Here is a 27,269-nt window from a genome sequence, read left to right on the forward strand (position 1 = left end):
AGGGACGGAGCATTCCGGGCAGAAGAACAGGGCTTGCAAAGTCCCGGAGGCAGGAACAAGCCCTGCTGTTGCAGAAAAGCTGCTGCAGAAAAGCTGCCTTGTGCGGCCAGAGCAAAGACAGCGAGGGCCCGGTGGGGATGGTGGGCTTGGGGCGGGAGAAGTGGGCGGGGGGTGGCCATATGGGGCATTTTAGGCTGCGGGCTTGGATTTTAGGAGAGGTGGGCCACCGTCCAAGGGTTTTGAGAACGGACGTCCGTGGACAGCGGAGACCGCGGGACCCCTGGAGAGTGCGGTTTGCGCTAGCCGGAGGGAGGCGGGGCCGGAAAGAGCCGCGGCGGACCCCGCCCCCGGGGCTGGAGCCCATGACGTCCCGCCTCCGGCCCCGCCCGCGCAGCCCGGAGCCCGCGCGCCTGCGGTCGGAGGTTGGCGGTGTTCGCGTCCATGGCAGCTACGCTGCTCGCCCGGGCCTGCGGCCCCAGCCTCCGAGGTGAGTGCGCTCCCGCTCCGCTCACCGGGGCGGCGGCCCGGGCCGGCCGGGCTCTCCCCGGCAACGGCGGGAGGGCGGGCGGCGCCCCCTTCGGGAGCGCGCGCGGCCTTCGCCCTAGTTGGGCCGCTGCCGGCGCCTGCGCGGCCCCGGCTCCTGTTCCGACCCCCGCCTGCCGCCCGGCTCTCGCAGTCGTATCAGCGCCCCGAGCGTCATTTCCCCGCCCCCTCATGTCCGGGGCGCGTCCCTCCTCCCGAGCCAGGCCTGGGATTGAACCCTGACCCTGGGACTTTGACCTTGGACGAGACGCTCGGCCCGTTCTCCTCTTCTGGCGGGCGCGTGGGTAAAATGGTCCCGCCAATGTGTTACTGTTCTCAGGGAGTTGTTACAGGGTTGAATCAGACACAGCCTGTGTAACACACTCAGTTCAGCGCTTGGCATATGGTGCCCAGTGGATGTTAGGTCTTCACACTGCGCTTCACACTGCACCTTTCCCAGCTTCTTTCTCTCCCTGTAGCAGCAGTGACACACGTGGCCAGGGCTTCCTTTGCCTGGCCAGAGACCCAGCTCACCCTGCAGGACTGCAATAAGGGGACCCCCCCCCCCCCCTCCATTGAGGTCTGTCTCTGTCAGGCCCTGTGCTGAGTGCTGCAGTCAGGATCTCTTTACCCCTTCCACCCCCAGGAGCTAAGTACTGTTGGCCTCCACATTTTCTGGGAACTGAGACCCAGTGAAGTTAAGATCCTTGCCTGAGGACACAAAGCTGCCTTATTATTACCAGTAGTGTCCTAATGGGATAGTTGTGTGCAAAGTGTTTAGTAAGTGGAGAAAGCATTCCGTTGGTGTGCATTTCTGAACAGCAGCACTATTGACATGTTGGGCCAATGATTCTTTTATTTTGTACTTTTTAAAAAAATTTTAGAGATAGGGAGTGAATGTGAGCTGAGGAGGGGGGCGGAGGGAGAGACAAACTTTTTATTCTCCTATTAAAAATTTTTTTTTAATGTTTATTTTGAGAGAGTGGGGGAGGGGCAGACACAGAGCCCGATGTGGGACTCTATCTCAGGAACTGTGAGATCATGACCTGAGCTGAAATCAAGAGTCCAATGCTTAATTGAGCCACTCAGGTGCCCTGAGAGACAGAATCTTTTTTTTTTTTTTTTTTTTTTTTTTTTTTGAGAGACAGTCTTAAGCAGGCTCTACACTCAGTGTGGAGCTGGCCGCAGAACTCGATCCCACAACCTTAGGATCATGACCTGAGCCAAAATCAAGAGTCAGATGCTCAACCGACTGAGCCACCCAGACATCCCTGGGCAGATAATCCTTTGTTGTGGGACCTGTCCTGTACATTGTAGGTAGGGTGTTAGTACCCCTGGCCCCTACCCAGTTCATAGTGATAGCATTTCGCTCTTCAGGTGTAACAACCAGAATTGTTTCCAGACGTTGCCAGATGTCCTTTGGGACATTCCTGGTGGAGGCCCACCAAGTCATTGGTTTGTGATGGTGATGATGATGCAATCCCTTTCCACCAACACCTGTTCTTGCCGGCAGCTCTGCATCCTTGGGACTGGCGTCAGTTGCATACTATCTACCAGTCTGTGGAACTTCCCGAGATGCACCAGATGCTGCGTCAGACGTGCCGGGAATTTGCCGAGAAGGAGCTGGTTCCCATTGCCGCCCAGGTGGACAAGGAGCATCGCTTCCCGACAGCCCAGGTGAGAGTTCCAACCTCAGCAGCCCCTGATGGTGGTCTGCCAGCTCCTCCTGGATGTGTGGGGACAGTGACAGCCAGAGGCACCGAGACTCCCAAGCCAGGAACCCTGGGACCCAGAAAATGTTCTGGAGGTTTCCTTCGTTCAGCACGAGGCCTGGATTTAACTTCTGGAATAACAGTAATAATGGTGCGTGGTCGGCATGCTCACTGTGTGCCAGGCCTTGTGCCTATAGTAAGAGTTAACGCTTGCAGGGTGCTCGGCACGGCTCTGAGGTGTGCCAGCCCATCTGCGTCTCACCGTAGCCCTGTGAGGTGAGGGTACTGGTATCATACATCCGGTTGTGCGGTTGGTGAACCCAGAGGGACTCAAGGGTTCAATAATGGGCCCCAGGTCACGGAGCTCGGGAGTTGCACAACTAGGGCTGGGACCCAGCTCTTCGCCAGACCCGGAGCTCTCAGTGCGAGTGCTCTTTCCCTTGATGTCGGCGCATCTGTAATTTCACGTTTAAGATGTTCCTGCCGTAGGGGCGCCTGGGTGACTCAGGAGGTTAAGCGTCCAACCCTTGATTTCAGCTCAGGTCGTGATCTCACGGTTTGTGAGATCAAGCCCCACTTCAGGTTCTGCGCTGACAGCAAGGGCCCTGCTTGGGATTCTCTGTCTCCCTCTCTCTGCCCTACCCCCCCGCCTCCAGTAAATAAACTTTAAAAAAAAAAGCTGTTCCTGCTGTATTCCCGGGCCTGGCAAGCCATGTGGCACATGGTATAAATATCCAATAGCTATTTGTTCAGTAAATAACTTGTAAAAGAGGAAACCTTTCTGGCCTCTTCTCTTGGCCTGTTTTTTTCACTCTTACGGAGTTCAAGAGTTGTCATCCATGTCTTCTGGGCTCTGGGGCCACTTTTCCAGCTTAGAAAATACTGTGCTGATCACAGCATATTGGGCACTGTGCTTAGAACCATGGCAGTCCCTGGGGAGCTCCAGGTATAGTAGAACCTGGCATTCTGGGCACTGGCATCAGGGGGATAACTTTTGAGTTGTTGAGTACTTCATGTGCACCTTCTTAGTCTAGTCCTGAGGACGTCCTCACCTGCAAGTCTAATCTCCATTTTGCTTCTAGAATGCTTACAAGGATTAAGTGGGGTAATGCCTGTCAAATTCTGGTGCCTCCTGGCCCTTGGGAAATGGTAGCTATTATTAATACCATTACGTTGAGAAATTTGAGGCAGAGGTAAAGTGATTTTCCAGGGTTACTGATCTGTGGTGCTAGACTTCATATTCCAAGTCCGGCTGGCTCCAAACCCTTCTCCATCCACACTATCCACGTAGTTGTTCCAGAAGCCCCGCTGGCAGGCAGGGAAGCCCCCTTCTAGTTGGGAATATTCCCGTCAAAGGTCTAAGCTCCCCTTCTGCCCTCTGTACCCACATGCCCTGCTCTCAGTAACCTTATCTGGCAGTTTCCCTTCATCTTTCAGTACCGTTAATGGAGATGTAAACAAACGCCATCTCTCTGCAGACAGAGGATGGGAGTGATGACCATTGACAAGCAGGAAGAGCTCAGAGGTGCTCTCCCCAGAGCGGTTATGTGAGCGTGGCTGTGTGCTGGGGCTTTTCCTACCAAAAGACAGTCAGCTTGATTTACTTTTCCTATCCTATTCCTACATTCCCTCAAATTCTTACTAATATTACAGACAGATTTGCTCTGGGCAAGAAAGCTGGCAATAGAAACAGACTTTTTGACAAGCTCCTCTGAACTAATCCTCTGGCTTTATAGTCTCCTCCCTGCTTCCTGGTGCTGGGTATTTTTCAAGCTAACCCTCCGGAATAGGGGCAGACACAGGTATGGAGGGAGGAGACCATGGGCGCAGGCAGCCTCCTTGCCTCTGGCAGGTGGGGGCAGCTCGTCAGGATCTGCCGAATGCACGGCCATGGCTCAGAGTCGCGATGGCATCTGTATTTGGGTCTGTGTTGGTCAGGGTGTTTTCATGTCTGTGATGTCATCAAATTGTCCCGAGTCCTGCTGTTATTATCCCCTTTTCATAGATGACAAAGGAGCCGTTGTTTGAATTGCCTGGGGTTGTAGAGCTAGGAAGGAGTTGTGCTAAATCTTCGGATTTTGCCACCACCCTGCTTGTCTTGGTGGCTGATGGGATTATGGAGGTTAATCGGTACTGGCCTCCCTTGGCCACAGATTGAGGAGGCCTGCTGGGTTTTTGCTTCCTCCCTCTCTGTGTTTCGGGGAGTGGGGGGGTGGTGCTCATCTCCCAGTTGCAGCAGGAAGGCCAGGGCTTAAGCGGGCAGAGGGAACAGAGCTCTAGCCACACAGAGGATATGGCGGGTTGCGGAATTCAAGATAATAATCCCACTAGTGTTTCCAGATAAAATAGACATAGGAGCAGGAATAACTATCATTTAGGGGTTACCGTATTCTAGGTGCTTATGCCTTACATCTTCAGCACAACACTCTGGGGGTAGTTACTTAAATTATCTTCGGTTTTTAGATGAAAACGGAAGCCACGGGTTAAGCTTCTTGCTTCCCAGTCACACATATAGAGTCAGTAGGAGTCTATAGACTCCTGAGCCCGGCCTGGCCTATAGTAGATGCTTAGTTAATGATTTCTAATATTTTTTCACCACCGCCCAGAAATGTGGGTTTATGGGGGAAGGGTCAAGGGGAGAAGAATTGGGGGAGGCAGACCAACTATTAGGTGGAAGGCTGGTGCCAATTTCTGGTTACTTGGCTGGTTTGGGAACCTAAGTTCAACTTCATTCTTCCTGGGTCCGAACCAAAAAAAAGAAAAAAGAAGAAAAAAAGGTGTAAATATAAACTTACAATGTTATTTTGTCATAAAGGGAAGCAAGAAATAAAATGGTGTTTCAACTGATTTTGGACTCACCAAACTTTATGTGTAGAAAACTGAGCCCGGGCACCTGGCTGGCTCAGTCAGGAGAGCATGCGACTCTTGATCTCAGGGTCACGAGTTCAAGCCCCCTGTTGGGTGTGGAGCATACAAAACAAAACAAAACTGAGCCCCATTTCTTCTTCACTCAGTGACTGTTTATTGAATAACTTTAATAGACCAGGTGCAACACCTCGTCTTTTTCATGCCCTGGCAGGTGATGGTGCTACACTGACCTGGTTAGCCACATAGAAACCTCTAGGGCCCTACCCCATTTTCTTCTTCCTCATAGCCACCGACTCTTGTTAATTCCACCCTGGAAATGTGTCCTGATTGCCGCCTCCCATGTGTCTCAAGCAAACTTCATCGGTCTGTGTTCCGGGAGCATCCTGTTCATAACCCATGATCCTGGTTGTGCCCAGCACATCGCCGGGCGTATGTCTTCCAGCACGGATGTTGCAGGCAGTGAGCTCCTATTTGTGTTTTCACGTCCCCGTGCACACAACACCTTGCTCTCAATGAGTGCTCGTCCTTCAGCAGATGGTCGCCCAGCTGTCAGGTAGCCCCGAATGTCCTTGCTGCATCAGCTCGGAGCACCCACGAGCCGACAGCGGACACTAGAGGCGGTGGCCAACGGGGCCTCCTTCCCTCGGATACGCAGCCAATCTCCAACAGGCTGGGAGATTTGATTCTTCTAAGGGGATTAGTTTGGGCTCTAGTGAGCACACACATACTTAGGATCCATTTGATTTGTAAAAATGTGAGCTCTAGAGGCGACTTGAGGCATTGACTTTATATGAAGTACCTGCTCAGCGTCTCCCAAACCCAAGGCAGGCGGTGCCGAAGGCTCGTTCTGTCACAACCTGGAAAGGGGTGTTACTCTTTCTCGCGTCTTGGGAGTTTGGAGACCAGTAGGCTTGGCCTTGTCGGGGCTGGTGCCTCTCTTTGGGTTGCAGGTCTGGCTCCCAGACACAAGAGACCGAGGGTGGCCATATGAGTAGCTCCGGGAGGTTCCCCTTGGGACGACTCTGAAGCCCAGGCCCCTCTGCTGGTAGCTGGTGGCCATCCACACACTTAGATCGGAAACGATTTCTACCACTGGACACGTGTTCTTTATGTTTCTGCTGCTTTCCATCTTGGCCCTGCTTTCTTTCTCTTTTTGATGATACTGCGTGTTCTTTCCATGGCCCCGCTGGTTCTTTCCCTCGATGCCGGTCTCTTTTCCAGGACACATTTGGGTGATCGCACCTCGCGGCCATTACTGCTTCTGCCTCCGTGTTGTTCCTAGAACATTCCTGCCTCTGGCCGTAGCCTTTTGCCAGAGTTCTCATGATCTGTTTCAGAATAGAAAGGTTGGAAAGGGCAGCCCCAGGCCCCAGGCATCCCTGATGAAAATGGGGGAACCTGGCTGTGAGCAGGCTCTGGGCCTGGCGTGGGTGAGTGCCTGCCCTCAAGCATGTTGGGGCTGGAGGTTTTTCAAGCAGACACTGATGGCAGGAGGTGGGGGAGGAGGGGACATGGGTGAGACTCTCAAGAGGAATGGACCGGTCAGGGGTGCAGTGATCTCCTACAGTGACAGCTGCCTGGATACCCAGTGGGAGGCGCTGCGGAGGGGAGAGTGCCCGGAACTCTGGCTTCCTTGTAGCGTAGACTTGGCTTGATTCCTTGTGTCCTGGAACCCCACCTGGGATTTGGGTTTCCTTTTTGTTTCCGGGGACGAGGTGGAGTTGTGGGACGTTGGACTAATCCGACCTTTCTTCCGGGCCGAACCTGGAAGGGCTGTGGCATGAGGAGGAGGTTGGGTGGCACTGGTAGGTAGCGTGGGGCAGTTTTGCCGGTAGGCCAGAGAGAGCCTTCCAGCGGGGTGTCCTTCTAGGCTCGCGCATGCGTCCTGGAGGCCTGCGTGTTTCCGGCACCTGGTGGAGTGTGGCCCGGACTCCTAACCCGGCACCACATGCCTTTAACAAAATGCCGTTTCTCCCCCTGGCATGGGTGAGTTGGCTACCTTCAGGTGTGGGTCTGATGGTTTCTGTTTGGAGGCCACGCTCGTGCTGGCACAGCGTCCTGTGAGGCCCCACATGGGTTCAGATACAGCCCCGCGTAGGTCACTCTGCCTTGCACCGCCCCCCCGCCCCCCCCCACACCGGTGCTTCCCACCTGCTGAAGCCATACAGCATCTCAGAGCAGGCCGCCGCCCCCCTCTGACAGCAGGTGTGCGGTCAGCACAGAACATTTGTCTTTTCAGCGGTTCTCGAAATGACACATCCCTGGCGCCTCTGGGTACTTTATCACCGTCTGTTAGTTTCCTCTTGCTGGTGTCCACAGACTAGCGGCTTGAAACGACACCACGTTGGCACAAAAACAGACACATAGACCAACGGAATAGAATAGAAACCCCAGAACTAGACCCACAAACGTATGGCCAACTCATCTTTGACAAAGCAGGAAAGAACATCCAATGGAAAAAAGACCGTCTCTTTAACAAATGGTGCTGGGAGAACTGGACAGCAACATGCAGAAGGTTGAAACTAGACCACTTTCTCACACCATTCACAAAAATAAACTCAAAATGGATAAAGGACCTGAATGTGAGACAGGAAACCATCCAAACCCTAGAGGAGAAAGCAGGAAAAGACCTCTCTGACCTCAGCCGTAGCAATCTCTTACTCGACACATCCCCAAAGGCAAGGGAATTAAAAGCAAAAATGAATTACTGGGACCTTATGAAGATAAAAAGCTTCTGCACAGCAAAGGAAACAACCAACAAAACTAAAAGGCAACCAACGGAATGGGAAAAGATATTTGCAAATGACATATTGGACAAAGGGCTAGTATCCAAAATCTATAAAGAGCTCACCCAACTCCACACCCGAAAAACAAATAACCCAGTGAAGAAATGGGCAGAAAACATGAATAGACACTTCTGTAAAGAAGACATCCGGATGGCCAACAGGCACATGAAAAGATGTTCAACGTCGCTCCTTATCAGGGAAATACAAATCAAAACCACACTCAGATATCACCTCACGCCAGTCAGAGTGGCCAAAATGAACAAATCAGGAGACTATAGATGCTGGAGAGGATGTGGAGAAACGGGAACCCTCTTGCACTGTTGGTGGGAATGCAAATTGGTGCAGCCGCTCTGGAAAGCAGTGTGGAGGTTCCTCAGAAAATTAAAAATAGACCTACCCTATGACCCAGCAATAGCACTGCTAGGAATTTATCCAAGGGATACAGGAGTGCTGATGCATAGGGGCACCTGTACCCCAATGTTTATAGCAGCACTCTCAACAATAGCCAAATTATGGAAAGAGCCTAAATGTCCATCAACTGATGAATGGATAAAGAAATTGTGGTTTATATACACAATGGAATACTACGTGGCAATGAGAAAGAATGAAATATGGCCTTTTGTAGCAACGTGGATGGAACTGGAGAGTGTTCTGCTAAGTGAAATAAGCCATACAGAGAAAGACAGATACCATATGGTTTCACTCTTATGTGGATCCTGAGAAACGTAACAGAAACCCATGGGGGAGGGGAAGGAAAAAAAAAAAAAAAAAAGAGGTTAGAGTGGGAGAGAGCCAAAGCATAGGAGACTGTTAAAAACTGAGAACAAACTGAGGGTTGATGGGGGGTGGGAGGGAGGGGAGGGTGGGTGATGGGTATTGAGGAGGGCACCTTTTGGGATGAGCACTGGGTGTTGTATGGAAACCAATTTGACAATAAATTTCATATATTTAAAAAAAAAAAAAAAAAAAAAAAAAAAAAAAAAGAAACGACACCACGTTATTATCTGACAGCTCCTGGAGATCAAAAAACCTGATGTGGGACCCGCTGGGCTGAGAGCCGCATGCTGGCCGGGCGCTTCCTTCTGGCGGCTCCAGAGAAGGGGCCATCTCCTTGCCTCCACGGCTCCACAGCGTCTAGCACACGGAGGCCACCTGCACTCCCAGCTCATGACACCCTCCAGGCGGCGCTCGGGTCCCTCTGACGTCTGCTTCCGTTGTCCCCTCTCGTTCTCCGACCCTCCTGTCTCCCTCTTTCCCTTGTAAGGACCCTGGAGATGACATTGGGTCCCCCTGGGTAATCCAGGGTAACCCCCATCTCACCAGCCTTAATCTCACCTGCAGAGCCTCCCACCCATCTCGCCCCCCTGTGGCTGCAGAGCTTCATTGCAGTTGCGGCTCTGCAGCTCACTGCCTTTTGGCAGACACTTGCGGTCTTTCTGGAGTGGCGGAGGGGAGTGAGGTCACCCCAGGTGCGGAGTCTTACAGGAGAGTCTCCCCGGGAGCGGTTCAAGGCAGAATCTGGTAAGAGATTCATAGAGGGGCGCACAGATCGTTATGGAAGTGCCCCTCCTCCCATCCATTCTTGTCCGGATGCCAACTTGTCAGCTACTTAATGATAGTAAGTGCCATTCACTGATCAGCTTGTGCCCGGCACTGGGCTCAGCATTTTATATATATTGTCTCAGTCCTCAAACAGTTCTGTGACGAAGATCCTATTTGCAGAGGAAGTGTAACAATTTTATAATCATGGAAATAATATTATAGAAAAGTGAGAAGATATTGTGAACATTCTTATGTTTGCTTCTTTTAAGTTAAAATAACGTAAGAACACGGTTACAAGAATCTAGTGACATAGAGGGGCTCATGGAAAGCAACGGTGCCCTTCTCCTCCCCCCATCCCCCGCCCCCCACCCCTGCTGCTCCCCACAGTCACTTGGTTTTATTTGCTTCTTTTTGAAGCTCGGTAGGTTGTGTGTGGTCCCCGTTGGGCAGAAGGAAAGCAGGCTGACGGAGGGTAGGCAGTTCGTCCCAGGTCAGAGGGGCGGAGCTGGGTGGTGTGCTGAGCTGGTTATGGCCCTGGGGTCACGGCCCGGGGTGCAGTCCAGCTGCACTGCCTCGGGGCTCTGGCCCCGAGCAGGTTGCTTCATGTGTCTGAGCTCTGGAAAGACTCAGATGCAGAGCTGGGCACGTAGTAGTCACTTGATGGTTGACCATTACTAGTATTGTTGTTCTGCATCAGAAATTCCAAACTCTTACCACTTATTCGCTCTTTCACGGGCACTGGGAATAGCACAGTGGGCAGACAGCAGTCTCTGCCGTCACGGTCAGGGAGAAGGATCGTAACCGAAACCAGCGGAGTAATAGGTGTGAACCTGCACCCGCCTAAGCACCGCATCGGAAAGGCGGAGATTCTGGGAGGGCACGCAGTTAGAGGACAGAGACGGCAGCTGGAAGAAGCGAGGCTCGAGCTGAGGTCTGAAAGGAAGGAGGCCGCAACAACTCATTTGCAAATGATCGGAAACAGCATGCACAAAGACCCTGTGGTGGGGCGGCAGAGTATGTGCGTGGGGCTGAGAAGGTCAGTATGACACTACGCTGCCCTGCTCCTTACCTTGGAGGCCCCTGAAGGCTTCCTGTACCTTCTGCCTGCTCGCTGGCTGTGGCTGCAGACACAGAGGTGAGCCAGTGTGGAGTGTGGGGGCACAACAGCTTCAGTCCACGGTGCTGTCATGCAGACCTCAGCTGAGGCTGGGTCTTCAGTGTCTGGATTCGGGCATCATGGGGTGGGTGGATGGGGCCACATGGCCTGTTTCTGCAGACACCGGCTCGGGAGCCAAGGGGTGCCCTCCCGACGGCCCTTGCCATGACAGCCTTCCTTGGGGCCAGGTGAAGAAGATGGGCGAGCTCGGGCTTCTGGCCATGGATGTGCCCGAGGAGCTAAATGGTGCCGGCCTTGATTACCTGGCCTATGCCATTGCCGTGGAGGAGATCAGTCGGGGCTGTGCCTCTACAGGAGTCATCATGAGTGTCAACAACGTGAGTTCCCTCTCCTGGGTCCCTGGGACACACAGGTGGAGGGGAGGCTCCCGTGGGCAGGTGGGCACTCTGGCCATGTGTCCAGGCACCCTGGGCACAGCCAGGCCTTGGTGCCCAGCCCCCAACCTCCTCTGGGCTTGGTCCTTTCAGGTAGGGCCCTGGAGAGAACAGGTCTTGGGGTGGGGTCCACAGGCAGGCAGGCGGCCTCTGACCGCCTCCCCGCGCCCACCCCCTCCAGTCCCTCTACTTGGGGCCTCTCCTGAAGTTCGGCTCCAAGGAGCAGAAGCAGCTGTGGATTACCCCTTTTACCGGTGGTGACAAAATTGGCTGCTTTGCACTCAGTGAACCAGGTACCACGGTGGGACAGCGGTCGGCCCCCATCCCCTCACCTCAGGGTCAGAGTGACGGACTTGGGTTGGAGCTGGGTTGTCCCCCCAGGGCAGAGGCAGGAGGGGGGCCCGTGAGAGGCGAGGGCACAGGTCTTCCGTGCGGGCCACCTGGGAGTGACCAAGGAGCACGCAGTCACCTCAGCTGAGCCGGTGAGGGATGCCTGGCTCTGGGGTCCCTTCGGGGTGAAGACGCCCTGCTGTGCCACCCTCCTCCCCTCCTGGACTAGTCTCCGAGGACTCTGGGAGCTGGTGTGACCTGGGAGCTTTCTGTTAGGAGCCAGAACCCTGATTCTTTGGAGGCCAGGTGGCAGGGGCCTCGTGCTCACAAGCGGGGGGGGGGGGGGGGGGGGCAGAGCCTGGGTCCCCTGCTTGCTGGTGGCAGCGCCCTTTGCGGGGTGGAGGCGGTGGATTCTGAGTCTGTGCGTGGGACAGGGAATGGCAGCGACGCAGGAGCCGCCTCCACCACCGCCCGAGCGGAGGGCGACTCGTGGGTCCTGAACGGCACCAAGGCCTGGATCACCAACGCGTGGGAGGCCTCCGCCACCGTGGTCTTTGCCAGCACAGACAGATCCTTGCACAACAAGGTGGGGACCCCAGGGGGAGGGTCGATGAGACCTCCGGGATGCAGACCTTTCTCAGTTTCTTCACCCGAATCCCGTCGGCTCCGTGGAGCTGTTCTGCTCTTGGCCACCTTGGGGCTGCCCCTTCCCCTCTCTGGCCGGTTGTTGGCCTGAGGCTGGAGTCTGCACCGTCCCCAGGGAGGCCAGCAGAGGGCGTCCCGGCCTGAGATCTGAGGGAGGGAAGGGGCTGCTCGGTGTCTGGTGGGGGATCAAGGGGTGTGGCCTCGGCCAGCCCCTGAGAACCTCGCTGGGTATGCCTCGCAGGGCATCAGTGCCTTCTTGGTTCCCATGCCGACGCCTGGGCTCACGCTGGGGAAGAAGGAAGACAAGCTGGGCATCCGGGCCTCATCCACGGCCAACCTCATCTTTGAGGACTGTCGCATCCCCAAGGACAACCTGCTGGGGGAGCTGGGGATGGGCTTCAAGATAGCCATGGTGAGCCCGGCAGTGGGGGCAGGGGCTCTGGGGCCCCGCTGGCCAGCCACTGACCGGGGCCTTCCCCACAGCAAACCCTGGACATGGGGCGCATTGGCATTGCCGCCCAGGCCCTGGGCATCGCCCAGGCCGCCCTCGATTGTGCCGTGAACTATGCCGAGAATCGCAAGGCCTTCGGGGCCCCCCTCACCAAGCTCCAGAGCATCCAGGTAACGAGTGGAGCCTAGCCTGGATGCCGGAGGGAGGGCAGCCCGGCCTTTCCTCTCCGGCTCCCAGGTGAGCTTTTACCTGCTTGCAGGCTCTCCCTCCTCCTCCCTCTTGTCCTGGGAGGGAGGGGTGGGGGGTGGGTCGGCCACTGACTGAGGCGGGGCTGGGTTCTTGCAGTTCAAGCTGGCGGACATGGCCCTGGCCCTGGAGAGTGCCCGGCTGCTGACCTGGCGTGCTGCCATGTTGAAGGATAACAAGAAGCCTTTTACCAAGGTGCCTGTGGCAAGGGGGTCCCTGGGCATGGCCCAGAGCTTTGGTGTGCCGAGGGAGAAGTGCGGGTGGGGCCCCGCTTCCTTGGGCCTCGTAGGCTTATTGCTTCAAGGGGAGGCTCCCCAGGCCCGGCCTTGCTGAAGGGCCATGAGCTGGGGGCTCCTCCCCAAAGTAGTTTCTGACCCCACCGTCCCCTGTGCTTAGGAAGCAGCAATGGCCAAGCTGGCTGCGTCGGAGGCTGCAACTGCCATCAGCCACCAGGTGAGTGTCCTGGGTGCATGAAGAGGTGCCTGGGTGTGAGGTCCCTGGACTGAGTAGCTGAAAGTGGGCCGGTTACCCCTCCCTCGCCGGTCCCTTACTGTGGCCGATCCCGCCCCTGACACGGCCTTTTCCCTCCCGATCCCCTGCTTTCCCCCGCAGGCCATCCAGATCCTGGGTGGCATGGGCTACGTGACAGAGATGCCGGCCGAACGGCACTACCGCGACGCGCGCATCACTGAGATTTATGAAGGCACCAGCGAGATCCAGAGGCTGGTGATCGCTGGGCACCTGCTCAAGAGCTACCGGAGCTGAGCCCCACTCAGGTGCCAGGCTGACCTGAGGCCCGAGGGGAAGGGGGCGGGAGCCATGAGGCCTTAGCCCTGGCTCCCATCAGGGATGCTGGGGGGGGGGGGGGGGAGGGTGGACAGGCGGAGGGCGTGCCTGCCCTCTGCTGTGGACTCACCTGTTGCCCTCACTCTGCCCGCCCCAGACCAGACTGCCTGGGGGTTAAGTCTGGGAGAAAGGAAAGGTGAGGGGCGGTGGCCAGCATCGGAGGACACCCATCTTCAGCTCGGTTTTTTGGCTCTGCTTCCTTTTCACAACCGTGCCTTGTTTTCTTTATCTGAGTGGACCTGGCCTCCAGGCGGCTGAGTTACCACCATGGGGCCCCCATTTCCTTTCTCAGGTGGGACAGGCTCTTGGCAGTGTCTGCTCCTCTCCCTGAGGTCGGGAGTCAGGGGGAGGAGTGGGCTGGGGGCCAGAATGACCGGGCCTCATTGTAGCACAAGTCGTGTTCTCCTCGGGGTTCCCAGGGACGTCTCGGGAAGGCTGTGTGGCTGGGTGACTGTGGAGGACCTGGCGCCCCATAACCCTGTACTTTGTGTGGGAAGGGCTCCGAATCACTCTTCGGGACAATTGAGCGTGGAAACTAATAAAGAATACCTGTGCTCTGGTCCTCACGTCCTTGTCTGGGTGCTGCTGGGGAGATGGCCCGCTGGTGGCTTCTGCTGCCCCCTGTGAGTATGAGTGTGTGTGTGCGTGTGTAAGGCTGACTGCAGGGGCAGCCGTCTGCACGGGAGAGTTCCGGGACCAGGCAGGGTTGACTCATCTTCCTTAAGGAAGATGCAGGGCTGGGGTGAAGGGCTAGGACAGTGGCCGCCAGGTAGGGAGGGCAGGTCAGGGCCTCTGGGCCCATACTTGGGCCCAGCCCCCGAGCAGGAGGAAGGAGGGTGCCTGATGGGTGGGGAGGGGACCAGGGACTGGGCAAAGCTCAACAGGCCTGCAAGACCGGCTGTGGAAGGGGGGGGCCTCAGCAGCGTCCTTTGCTCAGGGTGGCCGTGCTGGAGCTGCCGGTGACGGGCCTGGTGTCCCCAGCTTTGAACGACTGCCGCCCAACGTGATGAGGCTGCGGCAAGAAAAACGGAACAGAGAGAGATTTCAGAGGAGCCGGGGTCGGCCCTCCCCGTGAGGCCTCTGGAGGGAACTGGAGGCGGAGTCGTGACCCATCTGGAGCCCCCATCGCGTGGGCGCCGACCGGCCCGGACCCTCTTGGTGGCGGAAGCTGCCGGGAGCCTGTCGCCCTATCCCCGGGCCCTTCCTTTGCTCCCACGCGAGGGGCTGGCTGGGTGCGCCGCCCACTGCGGGTCCTGGAGGTCAGGTCAGCTCTGCGTGGCGGAGCGGCGCGCACGCGCTGTGGGGCGGGGCCGCAGGTGTGCGGGCGTCCTGCTACCGAGCCGCACCTGTGGCCGCATGCGTTTTCCCCGCACGCTCTCTAGGTCAGGCTGCGGCCCCGGGCGGGCAGGCGGCAGGCGGACGGAGGACATCTGGGTGATCTGCGCCCCCTCCTGCTCCAGGTGAGCGCCCAGGGGCTTGGGTCTTAGCTCACACCCTCCTTGGGGCTCCCAGATCTGCCCCTGTCGCCGCCCTGGGCTCAGGTGCGAGCCTGAGGTGGGGGGTGCGGGTGGGAGTCGGGGCTTCTCCCCAGCAGCCGTCAAGTTAGACCTACCCCAACCGAAGCAGATGAAGGTCTGTCACTCCCGAGACACCGACCCCACGAACAGCTGGGAAGGGGTGTTCCTATGGCTCCGTGACCCCTTCAGCCAGATGGCACTGGCTCCTGGCGCAGCTGAAGGATGAGGGAACCGGCAGGTGGTTCATGTTGTCTGGGCCATTATTCTAGGTAGGGTGGGGGATGGGGGGTGAGGGAGTTTAATGACGTTGAGGCCCAGAGGGGAACAGAGGGAGCCCAGACTGAGCCTTAGCCCCGGGCAGGGGTAGTCCAGCTGGAACCCAGCTCTCCTCAGGACTCCGGCCCCTCCTGGTTTGGCTTTAGGCCCACCTGCTCCAAAGCGTGTGGGTCTTGAAGGGCCGACGGGCCTCGGGCTGGAGCCGCAGACACTGCTACTGAGTCAAAGGGCTGCACGCCAGGGGATGGGCCTGTTTCCAAGTCCCAGGTGGGTAGCTGCTTCTCAGAACCGTCTGGGCCTTTCTGGGAAGACGGTGGGAAGAGCCTCACAGCGTCAGGAAGGGCCGGGAGCTGAGCCAGGGTCCAGTCTGCCCTCTAGTCCTTAAAGGGGCTGGTGGGAGTGGCGGGGGGTGGGGCAGTCAGCTCACCAACCCTTGGCTTTGACAAGGAGCGGGCCTCTGGTAGATGAAGCCAGCTCACGAGTAAGTGCTGAACTCCACCCCTGCGTCTGTTTGGACCTGAACTGTTGGAGGAGGTCTCGGACATCATGTCCCTTTGTGCCCAGCATGTATTTCCTGAGAACGAGGACATTTGCTGATGCACCTACAGGATGGTTACCGAAGGGGCAGCGTAACAGTGGTCAACTGTCACACAGAGACCCCGGTCACAATTTATCCGTTGTCCCATTGTCTTTCTCATTTGTTTTCAAGGTCCAGGGTCACTTGCCGCATTGAGAGGTCTCTTGTCTCCTTCACTCCAGGACAGTTTCTCAGATGGTGTTTGTTTCTCATGACATTGGCCTGTTTGAAGTGTCCAGGCTGGTCATTTTGTAGACTGCCCCTGGGTCTAGATTAGTCTGATCATTTCAGGACTGGCTTCATGCTGTGGATTTTTGGCAGTGAGAATGTGGTGAAGCTATTTTATTGCTGACTTCTGTTGTTGGTAGGTTACCTTCTTCTGAATTAATCTGAGGTTTATAAATGATTTCAGTCTTTTTTTTAATGTTTCTTTTTGAGAGAGAGAGAGAGAGAGAGCGCGCGCGTGCGTTCGTGTGAGTGGGGGAGGGGCAGAGAGAGAGGGAGACACAGAATCCGAAGCAGGCTCCGGGCTCTGAGCTGCCAGCACAGAGCCCGACGCGGGGCTCGCTCGAACTCATGAACTGTGAGATCATGCCCTGAGCTGAAGTCGGACGCTCAGCCGACCGAGCCACCCAGGCGCCCCCTAGCTTCCCTTTGTAAATCTTGATACGGTGTTTTCATTATTTCATTGTTCTGAGTCCCACTGCGCATGCGTTGTCCTTTGACTTACCAGTTACTGAGAAGAGTATTATTTTATTAACATGGGATTTTCCTCGGTATTTTTTGTTACTGATTTTTTTATACACTTGTGGTGAAATACATGTAATGTAAAACTTACCGTTTTTCTTCAAGGTAAATTCAGTGGTATTTAGCACATGTACAGTGTGCAACCATCAACACCATCTCGTTCCAGAACACTTTTGTCAGCCCAAAAGGAAATTCCGCACCCATCGGTATTGATCTTTACCTCAATTGCGATTGTGGTCTCAGAACATTTCCTGATTATTTAAATTCTTTGAAATTTGTTGAGATTTACTTCATGGTCCCTAAGTCGCCTTTTCGTAAAAACCAAATCGTGTTTAAGATATTCTTTTTCCCACTTTGATACGTCGACTGTAGTTCGTTTATTTCGATTCCTGCCTGGTGTCTCATTGTATAAATATACTTAGGAAGTTTCGAGTTTTGCACTGTCACAAACTGGTGCAGAGAACATTCTGGAATGTGTCTCCTTGTTCGTGTGTGACAGCTTCTGAGTATTTAAGTAGAAGGGGTCTTTGCTGGACTTTGGACTGTTTCTTCAGCTTTCCCAGATGTGGCCACATTGCCTTTCACAGCAGTTGGATTAGAACGCAGCCTTCTAATAATTGGGCAGGAGCATGTCTACCCCTTGGTGCCATCAACTTTACTCTGTTTCTTCACTCTGATTGTGATTTTAACTCGCATCTCCTTGGTTATTACCGCACAGCTTTTTCACGTGTTTATCGACGACCCTTGTGGTTTCTGCTGTGAATGGCCATTCCTGTCTTTCGTCCGCTTCTTCCCTTACTGATTTGTAATTGTCTCATGGGTTATATTTTGGATGCTAATCATCCGTCAGCTGCCTAGTTGCAAAAAGGCTCATACAGCGTGTGGCTTCCACTTTTTAAAATGGTTTCACATTTTCATGTTCACTCTTTAACTTTAAAAAGTTGTTTTAGAACTAAGTTTTGTTTTCTGCGAACATTTCAAATACATATTTTGTGGTAAAATGACCATCCCTTCTCAGCGATAGTTCCGGTGCATCATTCCAGACCTTTCCCTGTGCATCTGTGAACATCTCATTTATGTGTCCCTGCCCCCACAAGACGCATACTCCATGCATTATTTAGCTTTATTCACTTTACATTTTTTTCACGTCAGTACATTAAAAAATTTTTTTTTTAATTACATTTAATTTTATTTTTGAGAGACAGAGTGTGAGGGGGGGAGGGACAGAAAGAGAGGGAGACACAGAATCGGAAGCAGGCTCCAAGCTCCGAGCTGTCAGCACAGAGCCCGACACGGGGCTCGAACTCACAAACCGTGAGATCATGACCTGAGTCGAAGTCGGATGCTCAACCAACCCACTGAGCCACCCAGGCGCTCCCATCTGTTGTAATTATTTTATATTTTGACTGATTTCTGCCATTTTATATTTTCCCTTCTCCATTTTATTTTGCTTTTCATTTTTCTCCCTCTCTGCCTTTGATTGCACACACTGAATTTTATTTGTTAAAGTCATGCATTCTAATTGTATTCTTCTGCTGGTTGAGGGAACTTAGGCCAGTAGTTAGACTTAATTTTTCCTATCAATTTATCTAACTTCCATCTACATCCTTTTCCTCAGGTAAGGAATTTTAGCATTTTCTCATCTGGTCTCCTTACTCTTCTGTGCCCCCCTCCGCCCCTCCCCCACCAGCCGCATTCACTTCCAGTGTATTCATTCAGGGTTGTTTGAGATTTCTCCTCCCCTCCCGTTGCCTCCCTCCCCGTCACTGTGAACTACCAAGGTGTTTTGTCACCCTTATTTCCCCAGTGTCTCCACATTCTGCTGCATTTATTAATATTCTTGCTGAAGGACTTTATCCAAGGTTGATTCATTGAGGTCCATTGAGGTCCATACAGAAAATGTTCTGAGAGCAGATCTCTGTCTTCTTGCTTCTGCTGTCACTCTTGAAGAGTCTGACCCTATCTTTTTTCTTTTCTGTTGTAAATTATCTGCTCTTTATCTCTTTGATCTCCAGAAGGCTTTCCATTTTTTTCCCATTGTTTTTCTCCTTATCTTTGAGGTTCTTAAGTTTTATCATAATGTGCCTGGTGGTGGGGTTTTTATCATTTGGCTTCTATAGCACTCAATGAGTCTTTGTCTTTATTTGTCTTTATTTATTATTTTTTAACATTTATTTACTTTTGAGAGAGAGGCAGAGCAGAGTGGAGGAGAGGGGGAGAGAGAGAGAGAGAGAGAGAGAGAGAGAGAGAGAGAGAGAGAGAATCCCAAGCAGGCTCTGCACTGTCAGCTCAGAGCCCAATGTGGGGCTCGAACTCAGGAGCCACGAGACCATGACCTGAGCCAAAGTCATATGCTTAACTGACGGAGCCACCCAGGCACCCCTGTCTATATCTGTCTAATTTTGTAACATTCTTGGACATAACATCATGGTTGAGTAGCTATGTATTCTGTGATCTCTAGGGCCTTGGGGTATGATGGAACAGATTACCAGATGTTAGAATACTTACCGTTAACATTAGGGCTTATGCTGTGCATCTGGTATCTGTTTTGGAGTCCTGAGCTGTAGTTACCACGGCTAGTCACGTAGCAGGGATGTGCCTAGGTGGGCATCTCATAAGAGTTCTGGATTCTGAGGCTTGAGTGGCTGCCCCGGGGCAGAGACGTCTCACATCTCTGTGGTTCACAGAGGGCCCCTGGAAGACCGTGCCCAAAGACACAGCCAGTGGGATGTTGAGGAACGACGGTTGCCTCTCCCGTCCACCTCCTGTTACCTCCTAGCCGGACCTGGCTTTCCCTGGAGGCTGCCACAGTGGGGAGGTGGCACCTGGGAGGGGCCTGGCTGTGCTCGGCCGGGCTCAGTGTCGGCATCGGGACCCCTCGGCCTCTAGGTGCCCTTGGCTGAGAACTCATGCTCTCACAGGCCACAGAGTGACTGCAGGCCAGGGAAGGAGCGGGACCCCTGAAAACCTTCCGTCCCCCTGCCATCCTCCCTGCCGCACCCCATTCCCCTGCGGCTCTGTGGATGCTGTTGTGATTACAGTTGGCGTATCGAAGGGGTTTTATATTAAGTATGTTTGGTCTAAAAATAAAAAGCACTTCATATAAAAGAAAATCTCTGCAGCCCTTGTAGAGGGTCTGCTCTTGACCTCTCTGGACGTCACCTGTGTGTATCTTTTTCCTGCTGCTTCTGTATTGTATCCTTTGCTTAATAAGCCTTAGCTGTGCTGTAACTTGATCTCAGATCGTCCACATCTTTCTAGTGAATCACCAAGAGTAGAGGATGGTCATTGGACCCCTGACCTATCTGCTGCATAGCCCCTGACTCTGCTCTGGGCTGCTGTTGATCCCTCTGCGTTTGGTGTCAACCACCCTCTGTCCCTGGAATTTCACTTGAGTTCCTTAACGCTGTATGCTCTCCTTTGACCTCTGTAGAGCATTCAGGGTTTGGCTAAGGAGGGGACCAGCAACCTAGGCCAGCTTACTGTCTTGCAGGAAGCCAGAAATCATCTTATTTACTTATTTATTTTATTATCATTTATTTACTTATTATTTATCTATTTATTTATTTGAGCACAAGCAGGGGAGGGGCAGAGAGAGAGAGAGAGAGGGAAGCACAGAATCTGAAGCAGGCTGCAGGCTCCGAGCTGTCAGCACAGAGCCCAATGTGGGGCTCGAACCCACCAACTGTGAGATCATGATCTGAACCGAAGCTGGACGCTCAACTGACTGAACCACCCAAGCCCCCAATCATCCGTTATATTTTTGAAAATTGTTTATTGCTGATGTAGTTAAGTTCTTTTATTTCTGTGTGTTTATCTGGTTATGCTGAAGAGCTTTCTTGTTTGTTCTCTCAATGGATTGCCTACTCAGAAAAACTAAGTCATCACTGCCAATGATCCTTTCTATATTATGCCTCTCATTTCTTTTTCTTACCATGTTGCATTGACACCTGCATGGCCACCTCTGCTTCATGGGAACGCCTCAGAGGTGTCACTGTTAGGTATGACGTCTCTTTGTTACACATTTCTGGGGAGGTAGCCATTAGTGACTTCAGAAAATTTCCATCTGTTTCTAGTTTATGGACAGTTTCTTTTTTTTTTCTTTTTAACGAGGAAAGGGTTGCAGATTTTTAAGATGTGTTTTGAAGGTGATGGCTTTTCTCCAGTTGTAAATGTGTGGAGTTACATTAATACTTTCTCCTGTTTGGTATGGCTGTTATGCTACGAAGCTTAATTGGTCATGGTTTATTATTCTCATATAATGCAGGATTCAGTTTGTTAATATGAGCAGTTTTGGATATATATTCATAAGTAAGATTGATCTGTAAAATTTTTACTTTTTATTATATTCTGACCACAGGGTTATGCCAAACTTGAAGAAGAGTTAGGTTTCCAACATGTCCTGGGATAGTTTAATTAGCAATAAAAGTTTTGTTATAACTCTCAGTAAAACCATCTGGGCCCGATGCTTTATTTTTCTAGCAAAAAGAAAAAAGAGGTGTAACTGGTAAGTTCCACAATTTTAAGGGTACAGTTTTAGGGATTTTCCTGCATGACTGTCCTGGAATAACCACCATCTAGGTAAGGCTATGGAACGTTTCCAGCACCCCGCACTTCCCCTCACGCCTCCTGATGAGTGAGTGGCTCCCAAGGTGACTGCTAATCCAATTTCTATCACCATAGATTAGTTTTGCGTGCATTTCGACTTCACATAACACTGTGATACAGCATGAACTATTTCGATGTCTAACTTTCTTCACTCAACATTACGTCTGTGAGATTCATCCATGATATTGAATTATGGTCACTAGTTCATTTTTTAAAAATAGTTGTCTCTTCACTGTATGAATTTACCCATTCGTTCTACTATTGGGTTGTTGGGTTTCCAGTTTTTGTCTGTGACAAATCAAGCCGATATGAATATTCTTGCCCCTGGCTTTTGGGACACGATCACTCTGTTCTGTCGGATGTAAGCGTGGGGGTAGAATTGCTGGTCATAGGGTATGTGTGTGTTCAGTGGCTGCTGCCCAGCATTTCTCCCCAGCAGTTTAACCAACTTACCCTCTCATCCACGACGAGAGAGTTGCCCCAGATCCCCACTGACGCCTGCTATGAGATGCCTTTTTAAGGGCAGGGGACAGATTTTTTTTTTTTTTTTTTTCAGTTTTCAGACTTTACACAGCAAAATGGGGAGGAAGGTACAGAGAGTTGCCATATGCCTTCTGCCCCCACACATGCACAGCCTCCTCCATTATCAACATCCCCCACCAGAACGGTACATTTGTTACAATCAATGAACCTCACTGATATGTCATTATTACCCCAAGTCCATCGTTTACATTAGAATTCACTCTTGGTTGTACATTCTGTGGATCTGGATAAATGTGTAATGACATATATCCACCATCATAATATCATGCAGAATATTTGCACTCAGGACAGATGTTTAACTGCTTTTTTAATTTGTTCTAGACTTACTAGTCCATTCGGGGTTTTTTTTGTCTGCCTTGTCTAGGATCAATTTTGTTAATTTATGTTTTCCTAGACAACAGACTGTTTGCATAGATTTTAAATTTAATCAGCATAATTATTATAGGTTTTGATGTGCAATGTTTCCTTTAAAAAAATTTTTTTTTAAACATTCATTTTTTTGAGAGTGAGAGAGACAGAGCGTGAGCAAGGGAGGGGCAGAGAGAGTGGGAGACACAGAATCAGAAGCTGTTTCCAGGCTCTGAGCTGTCAGCACAGAGCCGGACGTGGTGCTCAGACTCCCAGGCTGCAAGATCATGACTTGAGCCGAAGTCGGACGCTTAACCGACTGAGCCTCTCAGGCGCCCCTGTAATGTTTTCATTGTATGTTATTTTTCTTTAAAGTAAAAAGTACAGTGGCTCAGTCAGTTAAGCCCCCAACTTCGGCCCAGGTCGTGATCTCACAGTTTGTGAGTTCGAGCCCCGCGTCTGGCTCCATGCTGACAGCACTGAACCTGGAGCCTGCTTCAGATTCTGTGTCTCCCTCTCTCTCTCTGCCCCTCCCCCACTTGTGCTCTGTCTCTTTCTCTCTCTCAAAAGTAAACATACATTAAAGTAAAACGTACAAAGATTAAATAGTATTGCAAAGCTGTAACAGACACCTCAGTGCCCTGCCTTTTTCATTTCCTTTTCATTTCCTGGCTCTTTTGGTATATACATATTTATGCTGTTCACTCAATTTCTTGATTTATAATTTGGGATTCTATAGGGTCATGTCCTGGTTATAAAGGCTGCCATTTTAGCTTTTTTCCCAGCCTGCCCTCCCACTTCCCTTCCCCCCACATTCTCAGCCAAGTTATGTCATGATTCTTGGCTTAATCAGTATTCAGTGTTGACCTCATTATGACCATGTTACTACTGTTACCACCAAGCCAAGGAGTGATTTCCTCCTCTCCTCTTCCCCCTCCCCCTCTTTCTCCTCCTCTCCTCCCCTCCTCCTCCCCCTCCCCCTCTTCCTCCTCCCCCTCCCCCTCCTCCTCCTCCCCCCTCCTCCTCCCCCCTCCTCCTCTCCTCCTCCCCCTCCTCCTCTCCTCCTCCCCCTCCTCCTCTCCTCCTCCCCCTCCTCCTCCCCCTCCCCTCCTCTCCTCCTCCCCTCCTTCCCTCCTTCTCCTTTCCTCCTCCCCTCCTCCCCCTCCTCCTTTTCCTCCTCTTCCCCTTCTCCTCCTCTTCCTCCTCCTCTTCCTCCTCCCCTCCTCCTCCCCTCCCCTCCTCCTCCCCTCCTCCTCCCCTCCTCCTCCCCTCCTCCTCCCCTCCTCCTCCCCTCCTCCTCCTCCTTTCCTCCTCCTCCCCTCCTTCTCCTTTCCTCCTCCCCTCCTCCCCCTCCCCCTCTCCTCCCCCTCCCCCTCTCCTCCTCCTCCTCCCCCTCTCCTCCTCCTCCTCCCCCTCTCCTCCTCCTCCTCCCCCTCTCCTCCTCCTCCTCCCCCTCTCCTCCTCCTCCTCCCCCTCTCCTCCTCCTCCCCCTCTCCTCCTCCTCCCCCTCTCCTCCTCCCCCCCCTCTCCTCCTCCCCCCCTCTCCTCCTCCTCCCCCTCTCCTCCTCCTCCCCCTCTCCTCCTCCTCCCCCTCTCCTCCTCCTCCCCCTCTCCTCCTCCTCCCCCTCTCCTCCTCCTCCCCCTCTCCTCCCCTCCTCCTCTCCTCCTCCTCCTCCTCTCCTCCTCCTCCTCCTCTCCTCCTCCTCCTCCTCTCCTCCTCCTCCTCCTCTCCTCCTCCTCCTCCTCTCCTCCTCCTCCTCCTCTCCTCCTCCTCCTCCTCTCCTCCTCCTCCTCCTCTCCTCCTCCTCCTCCTCCTCCTCCTCTCCTCCTCCTCCTCTCCTCCTCCTCTCCTCCTCCTCCTCCTCCTCCTCCTCCTCCTCCTCCTCCTCCTCCTCCTCCTCCTCCTCCTCCTCCTCCTCCTCCTCCTCCTCCTCCTCCTCCTCCTCTTCCTCTTCCTTCTTCTCATCCAGTGTTTTTTTTTTTCTGGAGTTAGTAATTGTCTCATTTTTCTACTTGCTTATTTCTGTGAATCTGTCATGGATTTCTCCAATCTCTCCAACAAAGTGAAAAACTCCTCTGATTTAATTTTCTACATGTTTACACACATCGTATGTCTTGTAAGTTCCATGTTTTTGTTGGTGCCATCCCTGTAGGAGGCTTCCTGTGTTGGTCTAGGACCTTTAAGAAGTGACACCAAGATGGGATTAAGTACGCAGGGATTTTTTCTTGAGGAAATACCTGTGTGAGAGAAAATGAGGGAGCCAGCCCCGGGCTGGGAGAGCCACGGGACTGAGATGTAATTACGCCACGTGGAGGAGAGCAGAAGGGAAGGTCGGATGGACGCATCCTGAGGAAATTTCTGCAAAGCCATCAGGGAGTCTTGAAGCTAAGACTGGCTATCACAGGAGTCCTGGGTTCCCCAGGAATCACCTGCCTCAGTTACCCTGTTGTCCTGGGAGGGGCCCATGGCAGGCGAGGCCTCAGTGCAAACTGGAGGATGGAGTTCAAAACTAGGCCGCGGGGGCTATTGGTCAGCTGTTCTCCCTGATGCTGGAGGTCCGCGAGGCACATTTTCAGTTGTTTCTCTACGTAGGTGGGGGGAGCAGCAGTTCTGTGGTTTCTGTGGGCCTTTCTTCTTCCGGGGAAACTCAGGAGGAAGTCAGTGAGGTGAACTACAGTTCTTTGTGCTGCAGTTGACCTTGGGTTTGCAGATTCCTCCTCACTCTCCTCCACTGTCCGTTCTACATTCATCTTGGCCCCAGCGATCACCTTGTGTTGGTGGTTCTGCCTGGTGGAGTGGCCCCAACCTTCATTTCTGACGGGTCTGAACACTTACCGGCAGACCCTTTTCAGCCTGGGGTTGCTGCACGTGTCCGTCCACGGTGGGAATGGGGCAAGAGAATACCAGAAGGTGCCCGGTGGCATCACCTGGATTCCCTACAGATTGTTCCCAGCCTCCTTCCCCCTGATCCGTCGCCTCTGCCAGCACGGTGATTCCCGTTTCCTTCTGCTGCCTCCTGCAGACGTCCACCGTGCCCTGGCAGCGGCCGGAACTTGCAGTGCACCAGGATTCTCTCTGCCGCCCCCTCTGGTGACGGGGACTTCCTATCCTGCCGAGCCCCAGGGTGGTGGCATGGGAGGCACAAAAATGGCAAATGGGGGCAACTCCTGTTCCCACTCCGTTCCAATCGAGAGCCATGTATCCTTCCTACGAGGTCTCAGAACTAGATAGAAGTCTCTGATTTTTTTAAAAGTGTTTTTATTTATTTTTGAGAGACAGAGCACGAGTGGGGGAGGGGCAGAGAGAGAGGGAGACACAGAATCCGAAGCAGGCTCCAGGCTCCGAGCTGTCAGCACAGAGACTGACATGGGGTTCGAACTCAGGGACCGTGAGATCATGGCCTGAGCTGAAGTCGGGCGCTCAACCGACTGAGCCACCCAGGCGCCCCAGAAGTCTCTGATTTAATAAAAACACGGTGTTCTGATCGGCAACACCTATTCTTTGAGAACGTTTCCTTAGCTGGCATTTCAGCTGTGCCTTCAGGCCACTGAAGCTTTGGGTGAGGCGGCTTCTGGGAGGCCCAGTGTGTGACGCAGCCAGGGGCTCCCCGAATCGTGGGCGCACTTCTACGCCTCCGTCACGGCCACACGCTGTGCTTGCTGTTTGGCCCGCAGGCCTGGGCATCAGGCTTTCTGTAAGCCCCTGGACAGTGGTGCTGGCCGAGGCTCTGTAGTCGTCTGTCCTCATGAGGACGAACCACTGGCCCTTCCAGGATGGAAAAGGGTCAATGTTGACTGGCTACCAAGTGGTCTTCCCGAGGAATTATGCCATAAGGGGAGCTCAGGGTTGGTCTCTGCTGCTGACCAGCTGGACTTCCTGAGGCAGGAGCAAGTAGCTCAGTCTTTTTTTTTTTTTTTTAATGTTTATTTATTCTTGGGGGGGAGAAAGAGAGAGCACAAGTGGGGAAGGGTCAGAGAGAGAGAGGGACACAGAATCTGAAGTAGGCTCCAGGCCCCAAGCTGTCAGCACAGAGTCCGACGCAGGGCTCGAACTCGTCAACCTTGAGATCATGACCTGAGCCAAAGCGGGACGCTCAACTGACGGAGCCACCCAGGTGCCCCTAGATCAGTCTTGATAGGTGGGAGTCCATGCTGTTGAGGGCATTTGTGGCCTTTCCATCCATGCACCTGCTGTGCCAGTTCTAGGGTGGCTGGTGTGTTGATCCACTGGGTCATTTTGTCTGGTTGTGCAGCACCTCTTCCTTAGTGGGTAGCTGCGTGTTTGTGTGCGGGTCTGAGTTTCAGAGGTTTCCGTGTGGCCTTCTCTACTATGACAGCCCTCATTCCACACCCAGGGACATAATATGGGCATCACTGCAACTGCCAAGTTTATCGATGCCAATTATACAAGCAGGGACCGGAGCAACGACCTGGATGTAGGTGAATCTACAGACCCACTGAACCCACTGTGAGGTGGCCTCTAGCCAGGATGCCATCTGGGACCTGACCCTGTCAGCCCCCACTCTAAGGAGGGGGCACTTGGGGCGCCTGGGTGGCTCAGTCGGTTAAGCATCTGACTTCTAGTCAAGGCATGATCTCGCAGTTTGTGGATTCAAGCCCCGCATCGGGCTCTGTGCTGACAGCTCGGAGCCTGGAGCCTGCTTCGGATTCTGCGTCTTCCTCTCTCTCTGCCCCTCCCCCGCTCATGCTCTATCTCTGTCTCTCAAAAATAAATAAACGTTAAAAAAATTTAAAAAAGAAAAAAGGAGGTGGACTATGATGAAACATTGGGCCTTTGGACATCAGGGTCAACTCAGACCCTGTGTCCAGTGGTCCTTGAAATATCTGGTTAGTCCCTTTCCCCCCGGTCTGCGTTCACCCGAGTAAATGACCCTTCTTCTTTTGGGGAATGACTGAGGGGAATTCTCCTGGTTTATATGCTTGCCATGATGTTACAGGGTCCATGGTGATGGCTGGGGTGTCCTTGCTTCTCAGGACCTAGCCACTTTTCAGTCCAGGGGTCCCACACCAGTCCCTGTGAAGAGATTAAATCTGTGACAGATCCCTGGAGTCACCTCAGCAGAAGCGAGAAATAGAGATGAGATTATCTGGGAAAAATCTGCGGATGGCCCTCTTGTCCACTGGTGTGAATCC

General features: G+C 53.2%; 1 protein-coding gene across 1 annotated transcript; it reads left to right on the forward strand.

The window, feature by feature from the left end:
• The first annotated feature begins 367 nt into the window (after window positions 1-367).
• ACADS (acyl-CoA dehydrogenase short chain) lies at window positions 368-14,061 on the forward strand. The gene is made up of 10 exons (XM_078435709.1): window positions 368-487; window positions 2,036-2,199; window positions 10,775-10,924; window positions 11,163-11,274; window positions 11,746-11,897; window positions 12,198-12,368; window positions 12,440-12,577; window positions 12,753-12,848; window positions 13,050-13,106; window positions 13,266-14,061. The coding sequence occupies exons 1-10, from the start codon at window positions 442-444 to the stop codon at window positions 13,416-13,418; spliced, it is 1,239 nt and encodes a 412-aa protein (XP_078291835.1). The 5' UTR covers window positions 368-441; the 3' UTR covers window positions 13,419-14,061.
• The last annotated feature ends 13,208 nt before the right edge of the window (window positions 14,062-27,269 follow it).

The sequence above is a fragment of the Panthera onca genome, chromosome D3 (assembly GCF_046562875.1).
Source record: "Panthera onca isolate mPanOnc1 chromosome D3, mPanOnc1 haplotype 2, whole genome shotgun sequence".
Classification (NCBI taxonomy): domain Eukaryota; kingdom Metazoa; phylum Chordata; class Mammalia; order Carnivora; family Felidae; genus Panthera; species Panthera onca.